Source organism: Mya arenaria, chromosome 11 (assembly GCF_026914265.1).
Source record: "Mya arenaria isolate MELC-2E11 chromosome 11, ASM2691426v1".
Taxonomy (NCBI): domain Eukaryota; kingdom Metazoa; phylum Mollusca; class Bivalvia; order Myida; family Myidae; genus Mya; species Mya arenaria.
In genome coordinates this window covers 38,965,852-38,985,342 of record NC_069132.1, presented here as the reverse complement: position 1 = coordinate 38,985,342, position 19,491 = coordinate 38,965,852, and the positions used below count along the sequence as shown (strand labels likewise).

At 34.6% G+C, this 19,491-nt stretch overlaps 1 protein-coding gene across 1 annotated transcript; it reads right to left on the bottom strand.

Annotated features, from left to right (window-relative positions):
* Positions 1-2,117: 2,117 nt before the first annotated feature.
* On the bottom strand, positions 2,118-19,491 carry LOC128209183 (uncharacterized). Its single transcript, XM_052913105.1, has 19 exons — positions 19,315-19,491; positions 19,091-19,207; positions 18,493-18,532; positions 18,079-18,136; positions 16,885-17,104; positions 16,187-16,251; positions 15,686-15,887; positions 14,813-14,923; positions 13,890-13,985; positions 13,096-13,488; positions 12,138-12,242; positions 11,417-11,515; positions 10,908-10,974; positions 9,819-9,955; positions 8,715-8,743; positions 7,907-8,029; positions 6,557-6,685; positions 4,718-5,396; positions 2,118-3,787 (listed from the first exon to the last, which is right to left on the bottom strand). The coding sequence occupies exons 2-19, from the start codon at positions 19,197-19,199 to the stop codon at positions 3,771-3,773; spliced, it is 2,679 nt and encodes an 892-aa protein (XP_052769065.1). The 5' UTR covers positions 19,200-19,207; positions 19,315-19,491; the 3' UTR covers positions 2,118-3,770.

Here is a 19,491-nt window from a genome sequence, read left to right as displayed (position 1 = left end):
CGCCCTTCTACCGCCACAGTCTGGAGACACCAAAGGATTACAACACTTGACATTTTAGTCTTGACTATTTATTGACATTTGCATTTTAGTTTGATTTTGACGTATTAAAGGCCTCATTTGTTCAACTTTAAATCGAAAAGCTGGATAGATATATATGAACAAGAACATATCACTACTTTGGCAAAGCTCTGTCTGGAGTGCATTGCGAATTTATGCCACAAGAGCGCCACCGGTCTGCCGTTCAACGGCCGGTTTTCCGAAGTCTAACACAGGGCATAACTCGATCAACTATCAATGATCAAAGGTGCAAAGGTATGGGCATTGCTGTACGTTTGTTTATTGTGTCTGACAACCTGTTTTTGACATGTTGAATACGGTTGTTAAGTTAGAGCCAAAGTTTTTTTCACGACGACAACGTTAAACACAACGAGGCTAAGACTTTCTTCGAAAAAAGACGAGCTTAAATGTGCTCGAACGATCTAGCAGTTAGTTACAATGCAAAATTTCAACGTAAGTTTTAACTTGGAATCAGTTAATTAGTTTACAAGACGTTGGTGTTTGGCATTCATGCAAATTGGTTGTGTATACCCCATTTTGATTTTGTATTTAATATGTCAGGGTCAATATTTTCGTATTGACAGTTCATTTCCAGTCTAAAACATACACCAAAGTATTCGAAACAGTTCCCCTCTATGGTCATTCTTATTGATTTTGCAGCGTTATTCGTGATGTATACTTTGTAATTAATCTATTGTCATCCACTTTAATTGAACCTTGGGAAAATAAGTATTCCTACTCCAAGATGGTACCAAGCAAACGTGTAACTACTTTAGATCCAAACTCATAACGAATTCATCTGATCATAACAGAAAATCTATTTATATAGTATTGACCAAGGATTATAAGGTAGATCGAAATCCTATCGAAGGCGAACTAGTATAGACGAAGGGAAAAACAAACACGTTGATTTATTGAAAAAAAGGCATTTTAATCAAAATGACATAAAAGTGTAATAAACTAATTACTTCCCCATTACGGCAGGATCGTTAACAATAAAGCTAGCGTTTCCCTGGCGTGTATGTTAAACAGACAACACGTGTTTATATTATGGGTTGAAATAAAAATAGATTTTTGAGGTCTCCCAATACTGATATAAATATTTGGACAGAATCGAAACATTTGTACCACACGATGACGCAAATTCAAACCAAGACTTAAGTAGACATACATTTGTAGAAGGTCCGGTAGAAGTTAATTTAGAGATCTAACAAAAGTAACAGCTGGTTGGGATCATGACCCGTAATCACACTAAACCTAACTTTAATACATTTGAATACAATTGTTCCAGTACGGGTTCATTAAGATGCGGAGGACATTTAACGTTTCTTTTCGTGCACGTGTCTACCCTCTTTCCGCGAGTTGTGACCTTGACCTAGCAAGGCTTCACCGTGGTTTCAGTACGCCACCTTGACATGTCGAACCTATGACCAAGTTTGATCAGCAGCTGTGCATAGGAGATACGAAAAGGATACTAAATCAACGCTAAACCTTTAACCTACATGTAGTAATGTGGGTAATACGTCGGAAATACAGTCAATCCTGTATTAAGTGGCCACCTTTGGGAAAAGGTCAAAGTGGCTGCTTAAGACAGGTGGCGACTCAATCCAGGTGGGAAATTTCCGCAACCTAGGCTTTGTCTAATCAAAGGTCGATTATATATCTTAACCACCACTCCACTCCACCATCATTGTCATTAAAAATGTTTTATTACAATTGGAGATAAAATAACTTAATTCAAATTTATAAATACAATTTGCAGTAGATAAACGTTTATATATACATCTACATGTATGCCATATTAGTTATAACAAAGACTAAAATAAATCACCAATTTTCAGTCCATGAAAACATAGAAGTTGAGCCTTTGGCCAAGTTTGATCAGCAGCTGTGCATAGGAGATATGGAGAGGATAATAAATCAAGGCTAAACCCTTGAACTACATGTACATTAAAGAGAGTTTTAATTGGTAAATAACTGGTAATAATGAAAGTCACCATCCAAGGTTCCAACTAATTTTATTTGACACAACAATTCATTGTAAACATTCAATTACAAATATAGTTCATACAATCCAGCACATATTTTATAATTATACACGCTTACACAAACATTGTATACAATGTAACAAATCAGGACACATTTGAATAGCACATATAAGATAACAGTACATTGTTTAATACAGTCTTATTGAGTTGGCTTGAACTCCAAGGAACCAGTGAAAATGCCTCGAGCCTCGAGTAGTTCTAGCAATAGAAATTGGTCCTTTACATCTTGTTTACGCCAAAGAACCAACGAGCCAAGCGAGTTCGAGCCAACGGGGTGCGACTGTAATACATGTATGCATCGTGAAATATCTAAATGCAAACTTTATACACAGGAGTTAATTTAACATTATAGACACAAACAATGAAGTACAAGCACTATTGGATGTAAAAGTCTCTGAGATAGCTGTTGAAAGCACAAAGGATCTGGATCACAGATTTGAAGGAAAAAAAAAGAGTATATAATTTGAACACAATACAAAATCAACAAAACCTTGCTTATACACTCGTGCACATAGTGGTCAGAAATTGGCTCATGGAGAGCAATATTTGATAAGCATATATACAAGCTAATTTTTCTACCTTTTGTACCCTGTGGGTAGGAGTGTTTGTTGAGTGTATAAGGAGGTATGATTAATATTGTTCACATATTTTCAATGAATACTGAACAGAATACATGTCATTAACACATGCATACATTTATACATGTATTAGAATACATATAATTAAAACACAAATAAATGTAATCTCAAGTATACATTTACACATAGGTGGCAGTTTCAATCAGAGATGTGTTTTTTATCTGTACCGGTATATAGTATATACTGCCACCTGTGTATTTTCATAAACATTATAAAATACCTTGTTCACAAGAATCATTATATAAAAATATGTAATTTCTTGTATACATTCTTGTATAGGTGGCAGTATCAGTCAGAATAAATGTTTTTTTATGACTGCCACTTGTGTATTTACCTATGTATTACAACTTACATTACAATAACCAATAATAAATTATAATTATTTTTATTATAACTTAAATGTAATATCATGTACACATTTATGCCTAGGTTGCAGTTTCAGACAAAGGTGATGTTTTTTTTATGACTGCCTCTTGTGTATTTACATATGTAATATAAATTATATAATTATATTTTTTTTATTAAATCAGTAATATAATTATTTTATTATAACAAAAATTAAATGTTATCTCATGTATATATTTTCACATAGGAGGCAGTATCAGCCAGAAATAGTGTTATTTACATATATAAAATGTATACATGAGGTGATGAGAATTTTTTTTATATATATATAATTTAATATGTCCAAAAATTCTCATTACCTCCCATTGATACTACCATAATGTATTATTAATAACACATGTTTTATAATAATTATACCAAAAAAATAAAAACAATCTAATGTATACATTTTCACAGAGGTGGCACTATCACTCAGAGATGGTGGTTTCTTTATCTTTCTATACAAACAAATTCTAACTATCTGTCATTGAGATTGCCATCTGTGTATTTAAACATGTATTATAATTTACACAAATATTATAATAAATATAACAAGAAATAAATATTATTTCTTGTTTTACAATCACAGATTTTTATATAATGATAATGTACATGTAGGTTTATTGTTTGTGGCCAGTGATCTTTACAGTACAAGGTTATCTGAAAAAGAAACAAGAAATCATATAACTTACATTTACAGGAGAAATACAAAAGTATAAACTCAGCCAATTGTTAACTATTGCATAATAGTTAAAAATATCACTGTGACATGGACATTACATGTACATAAAATTATATATGGGACATCAATTTTATTTTTAAAGATTGTACTACAATTACATGTTATGCATCATGTTCTAAAAATGAAAAAGTGTCTGCAAGTGTTTGGAGAGTATCAAATTAAACTAGAAATGTCACAGAATTGTGACAATTCCCCCTAATGGAGACTTTATTAGACAGACAGACATTTGTACAATAAATGGTTATTTTGAATAGGTTTAAACTGCCCAAAGAAGTAGCACATAATGAAAAGTATAAATATTATGAGCAAACAAGAGGGTTGAATGTGATCAATTAGTGTCAGGCCCAAGTGAGAGCATGAGTCTTTTAAGGTTATGGCAAATTGTGCACAGACAGAATGTAAACAGGTTTGGAGCTATACTTGTTCTTTAACTTATGGCTAAGTATGGCACCACAGCACTGGACCCCAGTTAAATGTCCCTCTTGGAAGACGATTATAAGTATTTATAGTGGTGAATGTGGTTGATCAAAGTGTTTTATCACTAGAACATGGATCCATCATGATGTGCAAAGAAACTACTTCACTTAAAAGGAGTGGAGTTCAATGGAAATCCCCATATCAGACATACAGCTATGATCTGGCTTCATAGACTACCAATGTAGCTACTTTTTTAGATGAGAGCATGAACTTAAGTGTGACACATCCTTCCATACTACTGGTACTCAACAATTCTATGTTTCTGCCCAGTCACCACATAGATCTATAGATGACTGGCCACTGCTTTAACAGTGTTTCGTTTACAAGTTTAACACAAACGAAATCCAATTAAATTAAAAACTAGTACAAACCAATTGGAGGCACTGAGCAAAGCACCTCATAACTCCTTTCATGATCTCTACACTGTATCATCTTCACAGGAACCTCCCAACACGTGAAAGGTAGGCTCATCAATGGACATATAGGGACATCAGCATTCACTAGCTCATAACCCCCATTGGTAACAAACCTCTGCCCTCCATCAGATCTCGCCATAAACAGATTATGTAAATCTTTAATGGGACCATTCTTGACAGTGACAGGCTTCTTCGAATGCTTCCTTGTAACAAAAAGATCCTTCAAGTCTGGTATATTTGACGAAGGTCTCTTTTTTAACTCTGCATTAAAAGTCATAGCTGATCTTGAAGAACTGCTCCGCCTTCCTTTACCCCTCTTTCTCTGTACCCCTATACTCTTCGGCCTTATGTAATGGGCGTACTCCCTCTGTAGCTGGTGTTTTGTTTTCTTGGCCTGGGGTTTCACTATGGCCACTGCTCTTGTGGAAACCTTCCTCTCTGGCTTTCTTTGTTTCTGTGTAAGCTTAGGATTTACTTTGGTTGTAATATTCACAGACTGGGATGATATGGGTATTCCTAGGATTTCATTGGTCGAAATATGTGCTTGTTTAGAATTTCCTTTGGATTTCGTGCTGAGATTTGTTAGTTTTTCTGCCAATAATGTAATCTTGTCAAACTGAACCTCATCAAAAGCCTACAATGGAAAATGGCATTTGAAGCAATCGTAAATGTTTGTCCATTCTTTTTAAGTAGTTCAAGGGACATAACTTAACAAATACTTCAGCAATAGTCTCACCAGACTTACTGCCCATTTCAAGTTATGGCCAACATTATGACAGGGAACTAGTGGATTTTTTTGCGCAATTTTGGCATCGTTTGTTTTCTTTAGCTGAGTTTTAAATCTAACTCAGTCATGTCTAAATGGATAAAAGTCCCATTTAATAAATAAATGATTTTAGTTGTGACTTTATGAATTAACAATTATTAATTATAAACATCATAAATGGAAACACATTGCTCCCTTTTTTTCTTCAATTTTGTGTTCATCTTTAATTCTGACTCAAATATGTAGCTAAAAAACGAAACTATGACACTACGATCATTACAATTTATGACTAAAATTGACGAAGATCTTTCTTGAAATGGCCCAAGTCCAATGGAACCTCAAATACTGAACAATATGCTGTTAGCAACATTGTTAACTTTTACAAGTTCTAAACAATTGGCACTGTGAGAAACAAGACAATTCTTTTAACAGAACATGAGCGTCATTGTGCGAACATCAATGCTTGTCAGCTTCTTCTTTTTTTTTTTCAAACAAGGGACATAACTCAACAATTATAAAAGCCCGAGTTATCAGCCTTCCTATACATGTGTGTATCTTCTCTGGCAACATGTACGAAGTTCCATTTCAATATCTTAAACAGATTTTCAGTTATAGCCAATGTTTTATAGAACTATAGAACGTCACTCAAAATGATTATCATTACACCCCTTAAAGATTATCACGACATGTGATGCGGATAATGGATTATGGCAAAGTTGCCCAACGAAGATGAACATCTGCACCGATTTATCATTTTGAAAGAACATATAAATGGCTGATGTTAAGGCAACATTGAAACAAGCAAAGATTTAAACAAGATTATTGATGCAAGAAACATGTTATTAATTTTACTGTAAATGACACACTCTGTGTTTGTTTGTTTTTTATGAAAAAATAAAAAAAAATATGCCACCAACAACAACAACCAAGTCTATCACAATACCTCAAATTCTTTACTTTTAAGACAAATTAAAAAGGGCAATGCATCAATTTCAGACAAGCCATGCCCATGACTTAGTATACAGTACCTCTTGTTCGTCTATGTATGTACGGGAGAGAGGAACGATTTCTTCAGAGTTTACGCTGTGACCGGACGTGTTGAAATGAAGGAGGTCATCTTCCTCATAATCCAGTTTCACGGATGACAGGTCAAATTGCTATATATACAAGTAAACAAAAAATATACATATTTTATCATTTTTAATGTATAACACTTAAGTGTATGCATTTCAAATAAAATTTAGAAAAAAAACATTTTCAAACAAAGTCTTTAATTATGTAAGATGATTGCATAAATTACATATGTTATATTGTATACAAACACAAAACAATATGTTTATATAGTATGTGTTCAATCTTAAAGCAGAAGAATCACATCGAGAATGAAATATGAAATTTTATCAGTGAAATATCACCGCTTTTTTTCCAAATGTGGCAATTGATGAATATTGACTTCATTGAGGGGAAATCGAATCATGTCAATCCTCTGGGAACATTGTCAAACAAGGCTTTAACCAAGGTTTGTACCATACTGTCAATGATGTCAGAGGGAGACAGTGCTATGAAAGTATAAATTATCACCAGCTGAAGTTAAGTATGTATTATTCAGTAAGATAAGAAAGTTAAGAAGTATTTTCTTGCAGTACAAGTCAGAATGAATTACATTATTTTATAAGTGATTTTGTAAATTTTTGTATGCTATCCTACAGACGACGAAAACGGAAAGGAAGAGCTATGACAGACTGGTTTATAATTTCAGCCTTAAATCTTGATATCTGATTACATTCGATCCCAGAATCGAAAGCAGTCTATAAAAATTAATTGCACTTCCGGCTGTCAGAAAGTGTAAACAAATGACCACAATGCGTCAAAATTACAAAGTTGTGTATTACTGCGACTACATAAACAATTCTTACAGAACTTAAATAGAGCGGTTTATTTCCTAAAAATAAATGTCGTTATGCCTATAAAGTCATAACAAATAATATTTATGTTGTAACTGAATTAGGATATTTTTTTTAATTTGCCAGTCTAGAGATAAGACAGGTTCTAACAGCCTAATGTCTTATAAGTAGTCGAGCATCTGTTTAAGTGTTATTGGTTCATTCCCAAAGCATTGGCTTAAACTGCTGCTAAAACTGTTTCCAGTCATTTCAAGGTACTTTCTAATATATTTATATTAAGATGTCTAAAAACAACTGTACGATGGTATGAAATTTAAACCTCTAGATCCTTATTTCTGGGTGAACCCTGAACTTTGGAACCCCTGTTTCAGCCTACCATTACCATATCATGTTTCTTACCTCTAGGGTTTTGGCCGAGGATCAAAAGTAAGCTACTGTTTTTATCAAATTACTATAATAATATTAAATTCTTACATTAAAGTAGTCTTGTTTATCCCTGGATGTTGCGCCTTTGTTTGGTGTGCTAGTGTGTACTGGTTTCTCGTTCGCGACATCTTGGATTTTGTCGACCACTTCAGCTGTCGCATTATATGATTTCTATTGGGGAGAGAAACATAAAAAACATGCATCGCTTGCAAATTACAATTTACTTGTATTCAATAAACTTCTTACATAAGCTGATATCAATCAATGGAGTGAAATAGGGTGTTCAAACTCAAAAGTGCTAATCACAGGCCTTGCCAAGGCCAATAAAAATTAATTGCTTGATTTTAATCCATTTTTTGGTTAAAAATGGGACGACTGTTTCATCATCAAATATGTTTTATTGCATAAAGGACCATATACATTTGTTTTTAGATGAACTATAAACACCAACATAAATATTCTTCTTAACATGTAAATGTTTACATTGACACCGGATGGTATGAATAAACACCGTTCCCAGACAGACAGATAGGCAAATTAAGACCCCAGTTCATAACCTTTTTTTAGTCATTAAAATTGAAAGAGCGGCAAAAAAAGGGGGCTGGGCTGCAATGAAAAACTAGCAAATGATTTATAGTCACCTTTAATATATTAAGTACTGGCCCTGATATTGTATACAGTGAGTTTTATTATCTTGAATACCTACACTTGAAAGAATATTATAATATGATAATTTTCAAATACAACATTATTTAAGTTTTGATCAAATGAGGCTTTTAATGGCAGAAATCTGCCACAAAAAAGACAAAAAGTTGTCAAAACAGTTAATCTGTGAGAGTGCACTTTTAATCCAAACCTGATAAGGTGTTTCAACATCCCTCTCCCCTGAAAGAGAAAGAAGTCAAGTACATCACTGTGTCCTTTCTACAAAATCATATCACAGAGCATTATTATAGAACTAAATAAATTTTATTTATCGCTTCAAAGAAGCCGGAGCGAAGAATTTCCTGCACAATGTTTCATTAATCTATAAAAGCTATGTGAGTGAATTGATTCATATATTTCACCATATCACACTTTGTGATCCAATACCGACAGTTTTAAACGAGTCAATCATAAGTCAAGTATGACAAATTAAACAAACTTAGTTCTACAGCTTCTGTTGCCTACTTGGATTAAATCTGTTTAATTTGTAATACATAAATAATAACCTATAACCATATTAATCGTTTCATGACATAAAATCTATATTCTGAAGTCGAAATAAGACATTTAATATAGAAAAAGCAATTTCATAACAACTTTCTTGGTTCATGCATGAATAGATGTGATTAAATTTAAGACGATAAGGTATATTTTAGTATAGTCTGTATAGATGTAAAATTCAATTTTAAACATACCCTTGGTGCATGCATGTATAAAAATAAAGGTGTATACAGTTAAACTGCGATCGCTCGAGGACGCTGGGTCTGAGCAAAAACCATGAGGGAACCGATGTTTCGAACGACCGGAATGTCTATTTTCCAGTCTGTTATGAAATATCTTTCAGTGTATTTAACTTTTCATAATTATCTTCTCAAATGCCCTTATCAACTACTATTGGTCATGCGTGAACAGTGATAAACGGTTTTTCACACCTTATCAAATTGCCTTTCACTGACTGTCATTTCATTGCAATTTTAAAACCTTTTTTATTTTGGATTAGCGTTCGGGAAAAAGTGTGAAATTATGACCTCGAGGGAGCCATAAGGTTTCGTGCATGATTTTTGTACTTGGGACCAACTATATTGCTCGACTCCTCGTCATATTTTGGTTTCGATGCAGCGTAGGTATATTTAATATGAAAATAGAAGGAAAAATGTTCGAGAACAAGCTCCAACCTTGGTTCTCGAATACTTCTAAAACATAACTTATAAAAAAGGTTAGATAACCATGCATTTTTAATTGAGATGATATTTACCTGATGCCCCCTCAATGGCAGATATGGTTGGTATGATATCCGCAATTTCCACAAACCCTGTGGTAAACAGCTGTGTGGAGTTTTTCTGATCAAGGTTGCCTTGGCGACAGGGCCGTGACAAGACCTTAACTGGAGATCTGCAGTAAAATAAAAATTAATGGAAACTTGATAACTATGATTTAAATGAGTTTTTTTTTCTTAAAAGGCCTTTGTTTTTACAAAAAAAATGTCATAAAACGTCAAGAAAAGCAGGATATTTACAGAGTCTCCATTCAAAATACATTCCCCTGATGTTAATTTTAAGGCAATGCTAGTGCATTTATGTTTTTTGCCATGTATTGACCATAACCTTGACCCCTGACCTACTGAGCCCCAAGACCACAGGGATCATCTACTGGTCAAGGGGACATTAACTGGTAAAAGGCATCCTATAGCTGAAGTTAAATGTTCCTACGTCAAGCTGTTCTCAAACTATTGTGCAAACAAGACATGGTCTAGTGACCATCCACCTGACTGATGCAATTTATATGACCCGCCTCCTTTGAAAGGGGCAAAAACAATTTTTAGTGATCAATTCAGATAATATTTTGGCTCCATTAGATATTTAAAAAGTATAAGCATGTTTCTTGTGTACAGTTTTTGAGTTATGGCCAGTTATGGGTTCATTTACATGTGCACATTGTCAGGGATGATATGTGTAAGCAGTAATGTGTAATTATCTTGAAAAGTTTCTTGTAATTATCTTGAAAGGTAAAAAGTAAATGCCAAAAATAAAAAAAAATTGCATTACATTTTCAAACTATAAAGGAACATAACTTGACAAAAAAGCTGAAGTTACGATCCTTGCTACACATGTCCATACTGTCACTAAGGGCATGTGCACAGAGTTTCATGAAAGTATTTGAATGATTTTTAACAATTAAAAAAGAAGGCATTACTTTTTTCAAATTATCAAGGCACTGAACATGTGCATATTGTCTCTCGCAACATGTGTACCAAGTTTCATTTGAATATCCTGAATATTTTTTGAGTAATGGCCAGGTTTTTGGATGCTAATAAAGAAGATCAGATGAGCTCATTAAACCTTACCTTGGCATGATGAATTCATTTGGCCTCTTTGGAGTCTTCTCCTGTTCCAGCTGCTTTATTTTGCTACCTACAACAAATAAATTTACTCAGGAATAATGCTAATAAGGAATAACAGTATTATAATATAATATATATTGAATAGTACATGTTTACCCTTTTTACCCTTTCTCCCACAGATTATTTTGATTAAGATATTTGGCCAATATTTCATAGAAAAATATTTTGAGAGCAAAAATTGTACTCAAATCCAATTAATTATTTTTGAGTTTAACACAAGAACATTTTGTACTATAGAAATATTTCCTTTTAGAATATTGAGCAATGATGTTAATCAACATAATGATGTTTATCAACATAATGCAGAATTTGCTTCTAAAAATAGTAAAACATTATTAATTTTGAATAATGTCATACTGTAATGTGGAAAAGTGAGTTGAGAATGAGATAAAGATATGACTTAAATATTTGAATGATATTGAGGCCTGATCTTTCAGGAACATCAGACTTACCAGATCCTACAATCTCAGACAGATCAGAGGGAAACATTTCATTGGGTGATGTACTCTTTCTCAATGTTGATGAAAAGTAGGTCTTGGCCTTTGGGGCAGCTGAAATGAGCAGAAATCGATGCAAAGGTGTGCGTTCACTTTACCGGGCTAAAGGTTTTTGATTCAACACTTATGTTCAACTTGATATAAATTTCAGCTCAATAGTGCAAACAAATGTAAACTGGTATGAATCACTTTCAATCAATTGTATTAGCAGATGAAAGCCAGTATAAATCACTTACAAGAAAGTGCAAGCATACATAAGCCATGTGAATCACTTTTAAGATAGTGCAAGCAGATGTAAGCTATATGAATCACTTTCAAGTATAAGTGTAAGCTGACATAAGCTATATGAATCTGTTTCAAGTTAGTGCAAACAGACATACACATGTAAACTGGTATGAATTGCTTTTAAGTTTAATTGCAAGCAGAGATAAGCCATATGAATATATTTCAAGTAAGTGGAAGCAGATGTAAGTCACTTTGAATTACTTTAAAATGAATGCAAGCAGATGTTAAACAGTTTGAATCACTTCCAAGTTAGTGCAAGCAGATCTTTTGACAATATTTAAACTTTTTTTCTTTGAAAAGCTAATAAGCTAATAATAAAAATAAACAGATGGACAGAACGAAAGATGCTTGTCCCATCATTCATTCATTAAAAAGTTAAAGCAGGACGTACACAGTTTTTTAAGACAACTTGTCTTAGACACATCTTTCTCAATTGAAACGTCTGTTGAAGCTGCTGAAACAAGCCTAGATCCTGACACCACTGTAGATAATTGGTCTGAAACATATCATTAGGACATAACTAACAAGATAAAACAGTGCATTTTATAATGATTGTGAAACAAGGTATCAGAGACTGATCCAGGATTTGACATAAGTTTGATGTATTCTTTGCATATTTTGTTTTACCATGGATTTTATAAGTTTACTTGGACTATTTTTTGGAGGCGTGTGGGTGGGGGGGCTGAGAATCGTGGGGTGAGTTGTATACTGAGATTAGTATTTTTCTATTTAAAAAAAAAAAATACAAACCCACCCTCTGCAGATCATATCTTTTAAGAAACAAACATGGAATAACAAGATTTAGTAGTGGGACACCATAAGAACATTTTTTGTGATTATTTTTGAATACTCATGGTTTGAAGGAATTGAAGTTGATAGTGAGGGGACAGTCATCGAAAATTATTTTGAAAAAATAGACATATCAGGAAAACCAACCACACCTCCTGGCTACCAAGTTTTTTAATGAATTAATGTGGCTTAAAGAATGTTTGTAGAACATTTCTCTAAAATCTTTTACAAATCTTACAAGTCAGTAATTTCTGAGCAGAAGATATTAAAACATTTTCTTTGGTTTCAATGGCAACTAGAGCTTTGCATGGAACCTTTTCGTTGAAGGCATCTGAAAAAGGACCACCAAAGGTAGGATCCAGTTATGGTTCATTAATTGACCAAGTCATTTAGGAAGAAAAATTGCTTAAAGCAAAGGCAGACAATGGATGACATACAGCAGACCAAATGTGATCATGATAGTTCACCATGAGCAATTCATGGTCAGGTGAGATAAAAAGCTACCGGTATACATCGGAAATCAACCAAAAAATCTAAATAAAATATTTAAGCATACAGACCAGTGGTCTGTCCGGTTATTTGACTGCCAGTTGTAAAGCCAGTGGCAGTGGACATTCCCGTGATTTGACTGCCACTTGTAAAGCCAGTGGCAGTGGACATTCCCGTGATTTGACTGCCAGTTGTGAAGCCAGTGGCAGTGGACATTCCCGTGATTTGACTGCCACTTGTAAAGCCAGTGGCAGTGGACATTCCCGTGAGTTGGCTGCCAGTTGTAAAGCCAGTGGCAGTGGACATTCCCGTGAGTTGGCTGCCAGTTGTAAAGCCAGTGGCAGTGGTCATTCCTGTGAGTTGGCTGCCAGTGGCAGTAGTCAGTCCCGTGAGTTGGCTGCCAGTTGTATATTTGGTATAGGACGTTCCACTTGTGTACACGTCATTACCTGTCTCTACTGTGTCTGTAATAATGTGGACTAGATTGCATCACACAATACATTTTCTTACAACCTATATAATCAATACAATGCTTTTTAAGTTAGAAAGAAATGCTAGTTAAATAAAATGCTTTTAATAGCAGAACAAAACCAAAAACTGACATCTGGGATTAGGTCAATGAAGATCAATGATCCCCATGGTTGAGGACAAAATTCCCCTGGTCAAGGTCAAAATTCCCCTGGTTGAGGACAAAATCCCCCTGGTTGAGGACAAAATCCCCCTGGTCAAGGTCAAAATTCCCCTGGTTGAGGACAAAATCCCCCTGGTTGAGGACAAAATCCCCCTGGTTAGGACAAACATCCCTGATTTCCAGAGCAAAATCAACTAGGAGGCCCTCCTGAAATATGGCAGGTATAAATCTTACCGGTTTTATCTTTTCCAAAGCTCTCTCTTCTTGATCTTGAATAATCTTTTAAAGAGTGCATGCCACGGAGTTGATTCAAGAACGCTCCTTTCTTGCCTGAAACCATCACAGTTTAGTTTATATAACACATGTAAATTGTTATAGTTGGATTGTGAAGGCGGCAATATGCTCATATGAATCAATTTTCAGTATGGTTACTGTGTAAAATCAATAGTTGTGTCATTTTTGAGAGGCAAAGAGAACATGTCCGTATTGGACTCGAATCAACAATTTCTTCAGGAGAAAGACACATTTTCTACAAGATCACTATATCCCATTGCTTTCGCTCCTTTTAAGAGTCAATATTTTTACTATATTATTGATCCTAATCTCATGAAGATGCCTATGGTTGTTTGTGAATTTGTTTTGGGGTCAACAAACTTGACAAGTTGGTTTTCTCTTGGTACGCTGGTTTCCCCCACAACCCAAGACCACCCTCAGTTCCAAGGGGTCCTGATTTTTTTTAGCCAGAATGACAGAGGTGCATTTTGCATATTTTTTTGTATCAGTTAATATGTTTACAAGGACATCAATATCCTTACATTTTACACTATTACAATTTGGTCTTTTTTAAATTTCAGCCTATAGGATTTACTCTTAGTTAGCGCAGTGAATAGCACACTCGCTTCTCACCAAGGCGACCTGGGTTCGATTCCCGGCCTGGGCGCATGTGAGTTAAGTTTGTGGTCACCAAGCCGGACAAGTGGATTTTCTCTGGGTACTCCGGTTTCCCCCACATCACAAGACAGCAACATCATGCGAACGAGAGTGACTTAGTATAAGCTATCATAGCTTTCTTCACAATCGTTGTAAAATATAACGTTTTAACTAAGGACAAAAGTCTTTTATAATCATCTTGACCAGTAATTCAGACAACCACTGACCTTGCAGATATTTTTCAGACTTTGCGCTCGGAAGGTGACCAATGTTGCTCAAAACAGTCGCCATGTTGGAATCAAACTGGCTTGGAAACAGCTTAGCTCTTCTTTCATCAGCTTTGGAAAAAATGAAAGAGATATAAAACAAGAAAATTAATGCTGCTATGCGACAAAAAAATATATAAAAATCTTATCACGCTTTAAGTGTCCTGGGTCTTGAATCCCTCTATGCATGTCATGCCAAACATGAATTATTGCCTCTGCCCGCTAGCACACACGCCCGCAAGCCTTCTGACATACCCAGAACTAATACCCTTGGTTTTCTTATAAAGAACTGGTTAAAAAAATATTTCTTAAGTTTGATTTCGCCTTGCAGTGGTCGAAATCAAGCCCGCAAGCTCTGCACTGGTAAAATGTCTTCCGGGCTTGCTCAAGTTTTGAATTTTATTAGCAGGGCTTGTTCGAAATTTGATGCCAAGCTATAGTCTATGTATTAGGGCTTGTTCATCCAAAAGTCTAATTTCAATGATTGACCAGCTTGTAGAATAGAATTACATATATATACAAAATTCATTCAACCTTTATTGGCACATTTCTGGTAGAATATTACAATAACAGCAAGTTCATTCTGATTTTTTTCTTTTCATTCCTTACAATAAAAACTAAGACAAAATACAGGGTATAGATCTCTCAGCCTAAGACTTGCATAGCCTTATTCACACATCAATACCATTTATACCCAGAATAAATAAAAGGTAAAAAAAAACTTTAACCTTACCTTATTTGCTGTGATTCAATTTGTTGCTACAAGAATATGTTGAAATCTAAACCTAGATAAATTTAGAAAGGGCAGCATAACAAACAACAAGTTTATTGTACCTGATATCACTTCCGCCCCTCTCCTGACCTCAATGCTAGAGTTATTTCCCCTACTGTCTTCCACATTACTAGTGTTATGTCCCTTGTCCTCAACAATAGTAGCCTCCCCTGCCACAGCTCTAGACTTGTCATCATTAATTGGTAGAGTTGGCTCCTCCATGTTGATCTCTTGTGAGTTTAAATCAATACTTCCAGCTGTATGCTGAAACCAAGGATCAAACTACATGTTGGAGAAAAGGAAAACAAGCAGTGATCTAACTTAGTTATCTGCAAGCCATGCACTGGTAAAATGCTTTCCGAGCTTTCTCAAATTCTGTAATTTATATAGCAGGAATTGATAAAAAAAAACTGATGTCAAGCAATTACTCAAAAATTGGACTCTGCAATGGAAATATATTTTGCAACAATTTTAGGCATAAAGTACATGAACAACATTCTGAAGTGTAAGAACTCGGATAAGTTGATTTAAAAGCCCAATTGACCAAAAGTGGGTAGTCAAACCTGGGAGCATTGCGCTGTCTTCAACCAGTTGCCAACTTTGTCATCCCTGCTTTCTGATGCTGTCTCTAAAATATGAAGGTCATGGTCCTTTTATGTTATATTTACTAAGCCTGATAAAAACTTACTTATTTGCATGAACAGTTTATGGTATAATTATGTCATCCATGTTTATTCCATTACTGCACTCTGATGGACAAGTGCAACATTATTTACCCAATAGAAACAGAGTTTCAAACATGGACAATTCTCTTCAGCAGACAAACAACACCAAAACAACTTTGTTTTCAGGTTAACAAGTGTACCAAGTTTCATGTGAATACTCCTTTGTTTCTTGTTTTAAAACAAATACAACACAAATGCTTTGACAAATACAATGTACCTGGAAGCTTTTCTTTTTCTTTGAAAAATTGGAAATATTTACAAGAGCACCACCGAGCAAACTCCAACGCTCGCCCTTTTATGTATAAGTCAAAAGGGGCATAACATTTATTAAAGCCAGAGTTTTGGTCCTTGCTGTACATGTGCAAAATATGTGCCAAGTTTCAGCAAAATATCGGGATTTGAGTTTTGCAAAAGAAAAGTTTCTACATAACAACAACTAAGACGCTGACTCCAAGGCTATCGCAATACCCCAACTTTTTTCTCTAAAAAAAACCACACAAGCTAAAAAACAAAGTCTAGTGACTCTACAGCTTTACCTTTCTTTCTTTTGGACAGGTTTTCAACTGTTAAAGCTGCCACATACTCTTCACTCTGGTCTTCATGGACGGCTACAGAAACCTTTTTCGCTTGCTTTGAAGTACTTTCACTGGCCTTTCCAGCTGGGCGACCTCTTGCTCCCATTTTCCTAGGCACGATATCTTCGCCAAACAGGGTATCGTTAAGAAGAGAATCATCTTTTTCTTTAACTTCTTGCTGCTGCAATTATTAAGTTTATATCCATCAATTTTAGCTTCATTTTGAAGACAGCTGTAAGCTGATATAAGAAACATGCTAATGCTAATGAAACCAGTACAAGTGTCAATTGTGAGGCGCCATGAGAAAGTACCCCTGGTGAAGCTTGCTCCTACAACCTCTTCAATAGGTAAGAGGTGAACACCTAAACAAGACCACTCTCACTCCTAATGAAAAACTGAAATTTTCTTGCATACCGGACGTGTGTTTCCGGTCATGTGACCAGTGCTGGAAAAACCCATCTTACATACCCCATGTAAGATGAGTCACGTGCAACAACGCGCCACTTTTTATTTATTCTAATGTATGGTTTATGAAAAATATATTATGCCATTTCAATAAAGTGCAATCAAATATATATGTTTGCAAGACTCTTAATTAAAATTGATAATAAATAATCGTAAAAAAACGCTATTTTTAGTTATTTAAAATTGCTGCGCTCTATGACGTCAGTAAACAACGTCGCACACGCTTTTTGGTGTAATTGTACAAAAGTTCGTTTTTTATGTCATTTTTTCCACAAATTGATAAATTAAGATATGCAACAAAAAATATCAATCATGTGTTTCCGGTACGGATAGAAAATCCTACCCTCGGGCACGCTGCGTGGCCAGTAACTCGGCAAGCCTCGTTACTGGCTTACGCACGTGCCCTCGGGTCGGATTTTTCTATCCGTACCGGAAACACATGATAGATACTTATAATCTCTCTAAGTGCTTTGTGATTTTTGTAGTAGTTTAGTTTAATTCTCAATTAGATTTGTCATAACAGCTATAGACTGAAATGTATCACTCTGGAGTGACTATTTTTGTAGTATCGGTAATTGCAGTGTTTTTTTAAATCTTTTTGTACATGCTAAGTAAAAAATCCTTTAAAGAAAAATGAAAAAAGGAACCAAACACAATATCTAGCAATTATTGTAATACAAAGTTTTTAACCTGCACTATCTCTGCTTTTTGTCGTTTCTGTTTTGTTGCTGCTGTAATTTTGGGCTTCCTGGAAAATGTACAATTCAATACACTTCATTTAGATATATTTTGATTTTTTTTCATATAAATGTCCACTGCAGTCCAGTTTTTTTAATGCACATCATTTTATCTGTTATACAAAAGATAGCATGCTTAAATTTTAGATAATTTTAATGCTAAATCAAACTTATTACATGGCAACAACAATCAGATCCGCATAAATACCCGACATCAAACTAATTGCAATCTTGACTTTTGACTTATTGTTTGTAAGTGAATTCAATCCAGGTAATGAGAAGACTTTTATGTCATGTATTTATAAAAAGTTATTTATGTGATAACGAATGAAATACATTTTCACTTCCCAAACTTCGATATGATTACCTTTTCGGTTGCAATTTTTTGTTGGGGACATTCTTTTTCCCTGAAAAATTGTGGAAATAAACTCACTATAGTAGGCTTAGTGTTCATACATGTAATTTAGGGTAAAAATATATTAATATTTGTTTCCACTAACTTCTCCCAAAAAAGAGAGCAGGTAGGTACATGTTGTAGGCATAATTTTGTGTTTACTCTTTTTTATTTTTGGAAAACCAGGATCCTTATTCACAGATATAATTCTTTCTATAGGAAATAAATAAAAAGAAATCCTCAAATCGATCAAAATGCCAAATAAAAGAGTAGGTTCAGGAGGAAAAAATAAGGTCAGACAGGTACATTTTGTAAGTGGAAACATAAATTTCCTTTTTCTCATTTTTTCCAATTTATTACATCTAATTCAGTCAACTACAAAAATGTTTACTTTTATTATATATGTCAGTATCCTTTCAGCTACATATACAGGGTCAGATACAGGATATAACATAAGAGGGGCGCAATTTTTGGGTTGCAACTATGGAGGTGGCCCACCTCCCCAAGAACCGAAATACATGTATGTATAATTTCTATTTCAAAAATAGCTGTTTGACAGTTAAATACCAACCAGTGTCTTGTTTGCCGGTCAGCACTGCATTTTTGTTTTCAATTGGTAGCAGTGGCTTTCTGTTTCTACCACCTCTTGTGTAGGTTCTCCCACCAAACACATCCTCCATCTCTCCCTCTGAAAATACCATCATACATCATTTTTTTTTACATGTACAGTATTTGTATTTGAAATATTAACACAAAAATGAGCAGTACTGCAGTATGTTACTGTTAAATTCTTACTTTGATATAAAATCCTGATTTTCCTGTGGAAAAGTTCGCTGTTTCGATAAAAACAATAGTTCACAAACTCCGACCAGCTGACAGTCTCTGACACATGGCGGGAAATTCACGCCAAGTCACGTGATATGTCATAACGGATGCAGACGACATTTACCTTCGTTGTTGTATTTTTCTTGA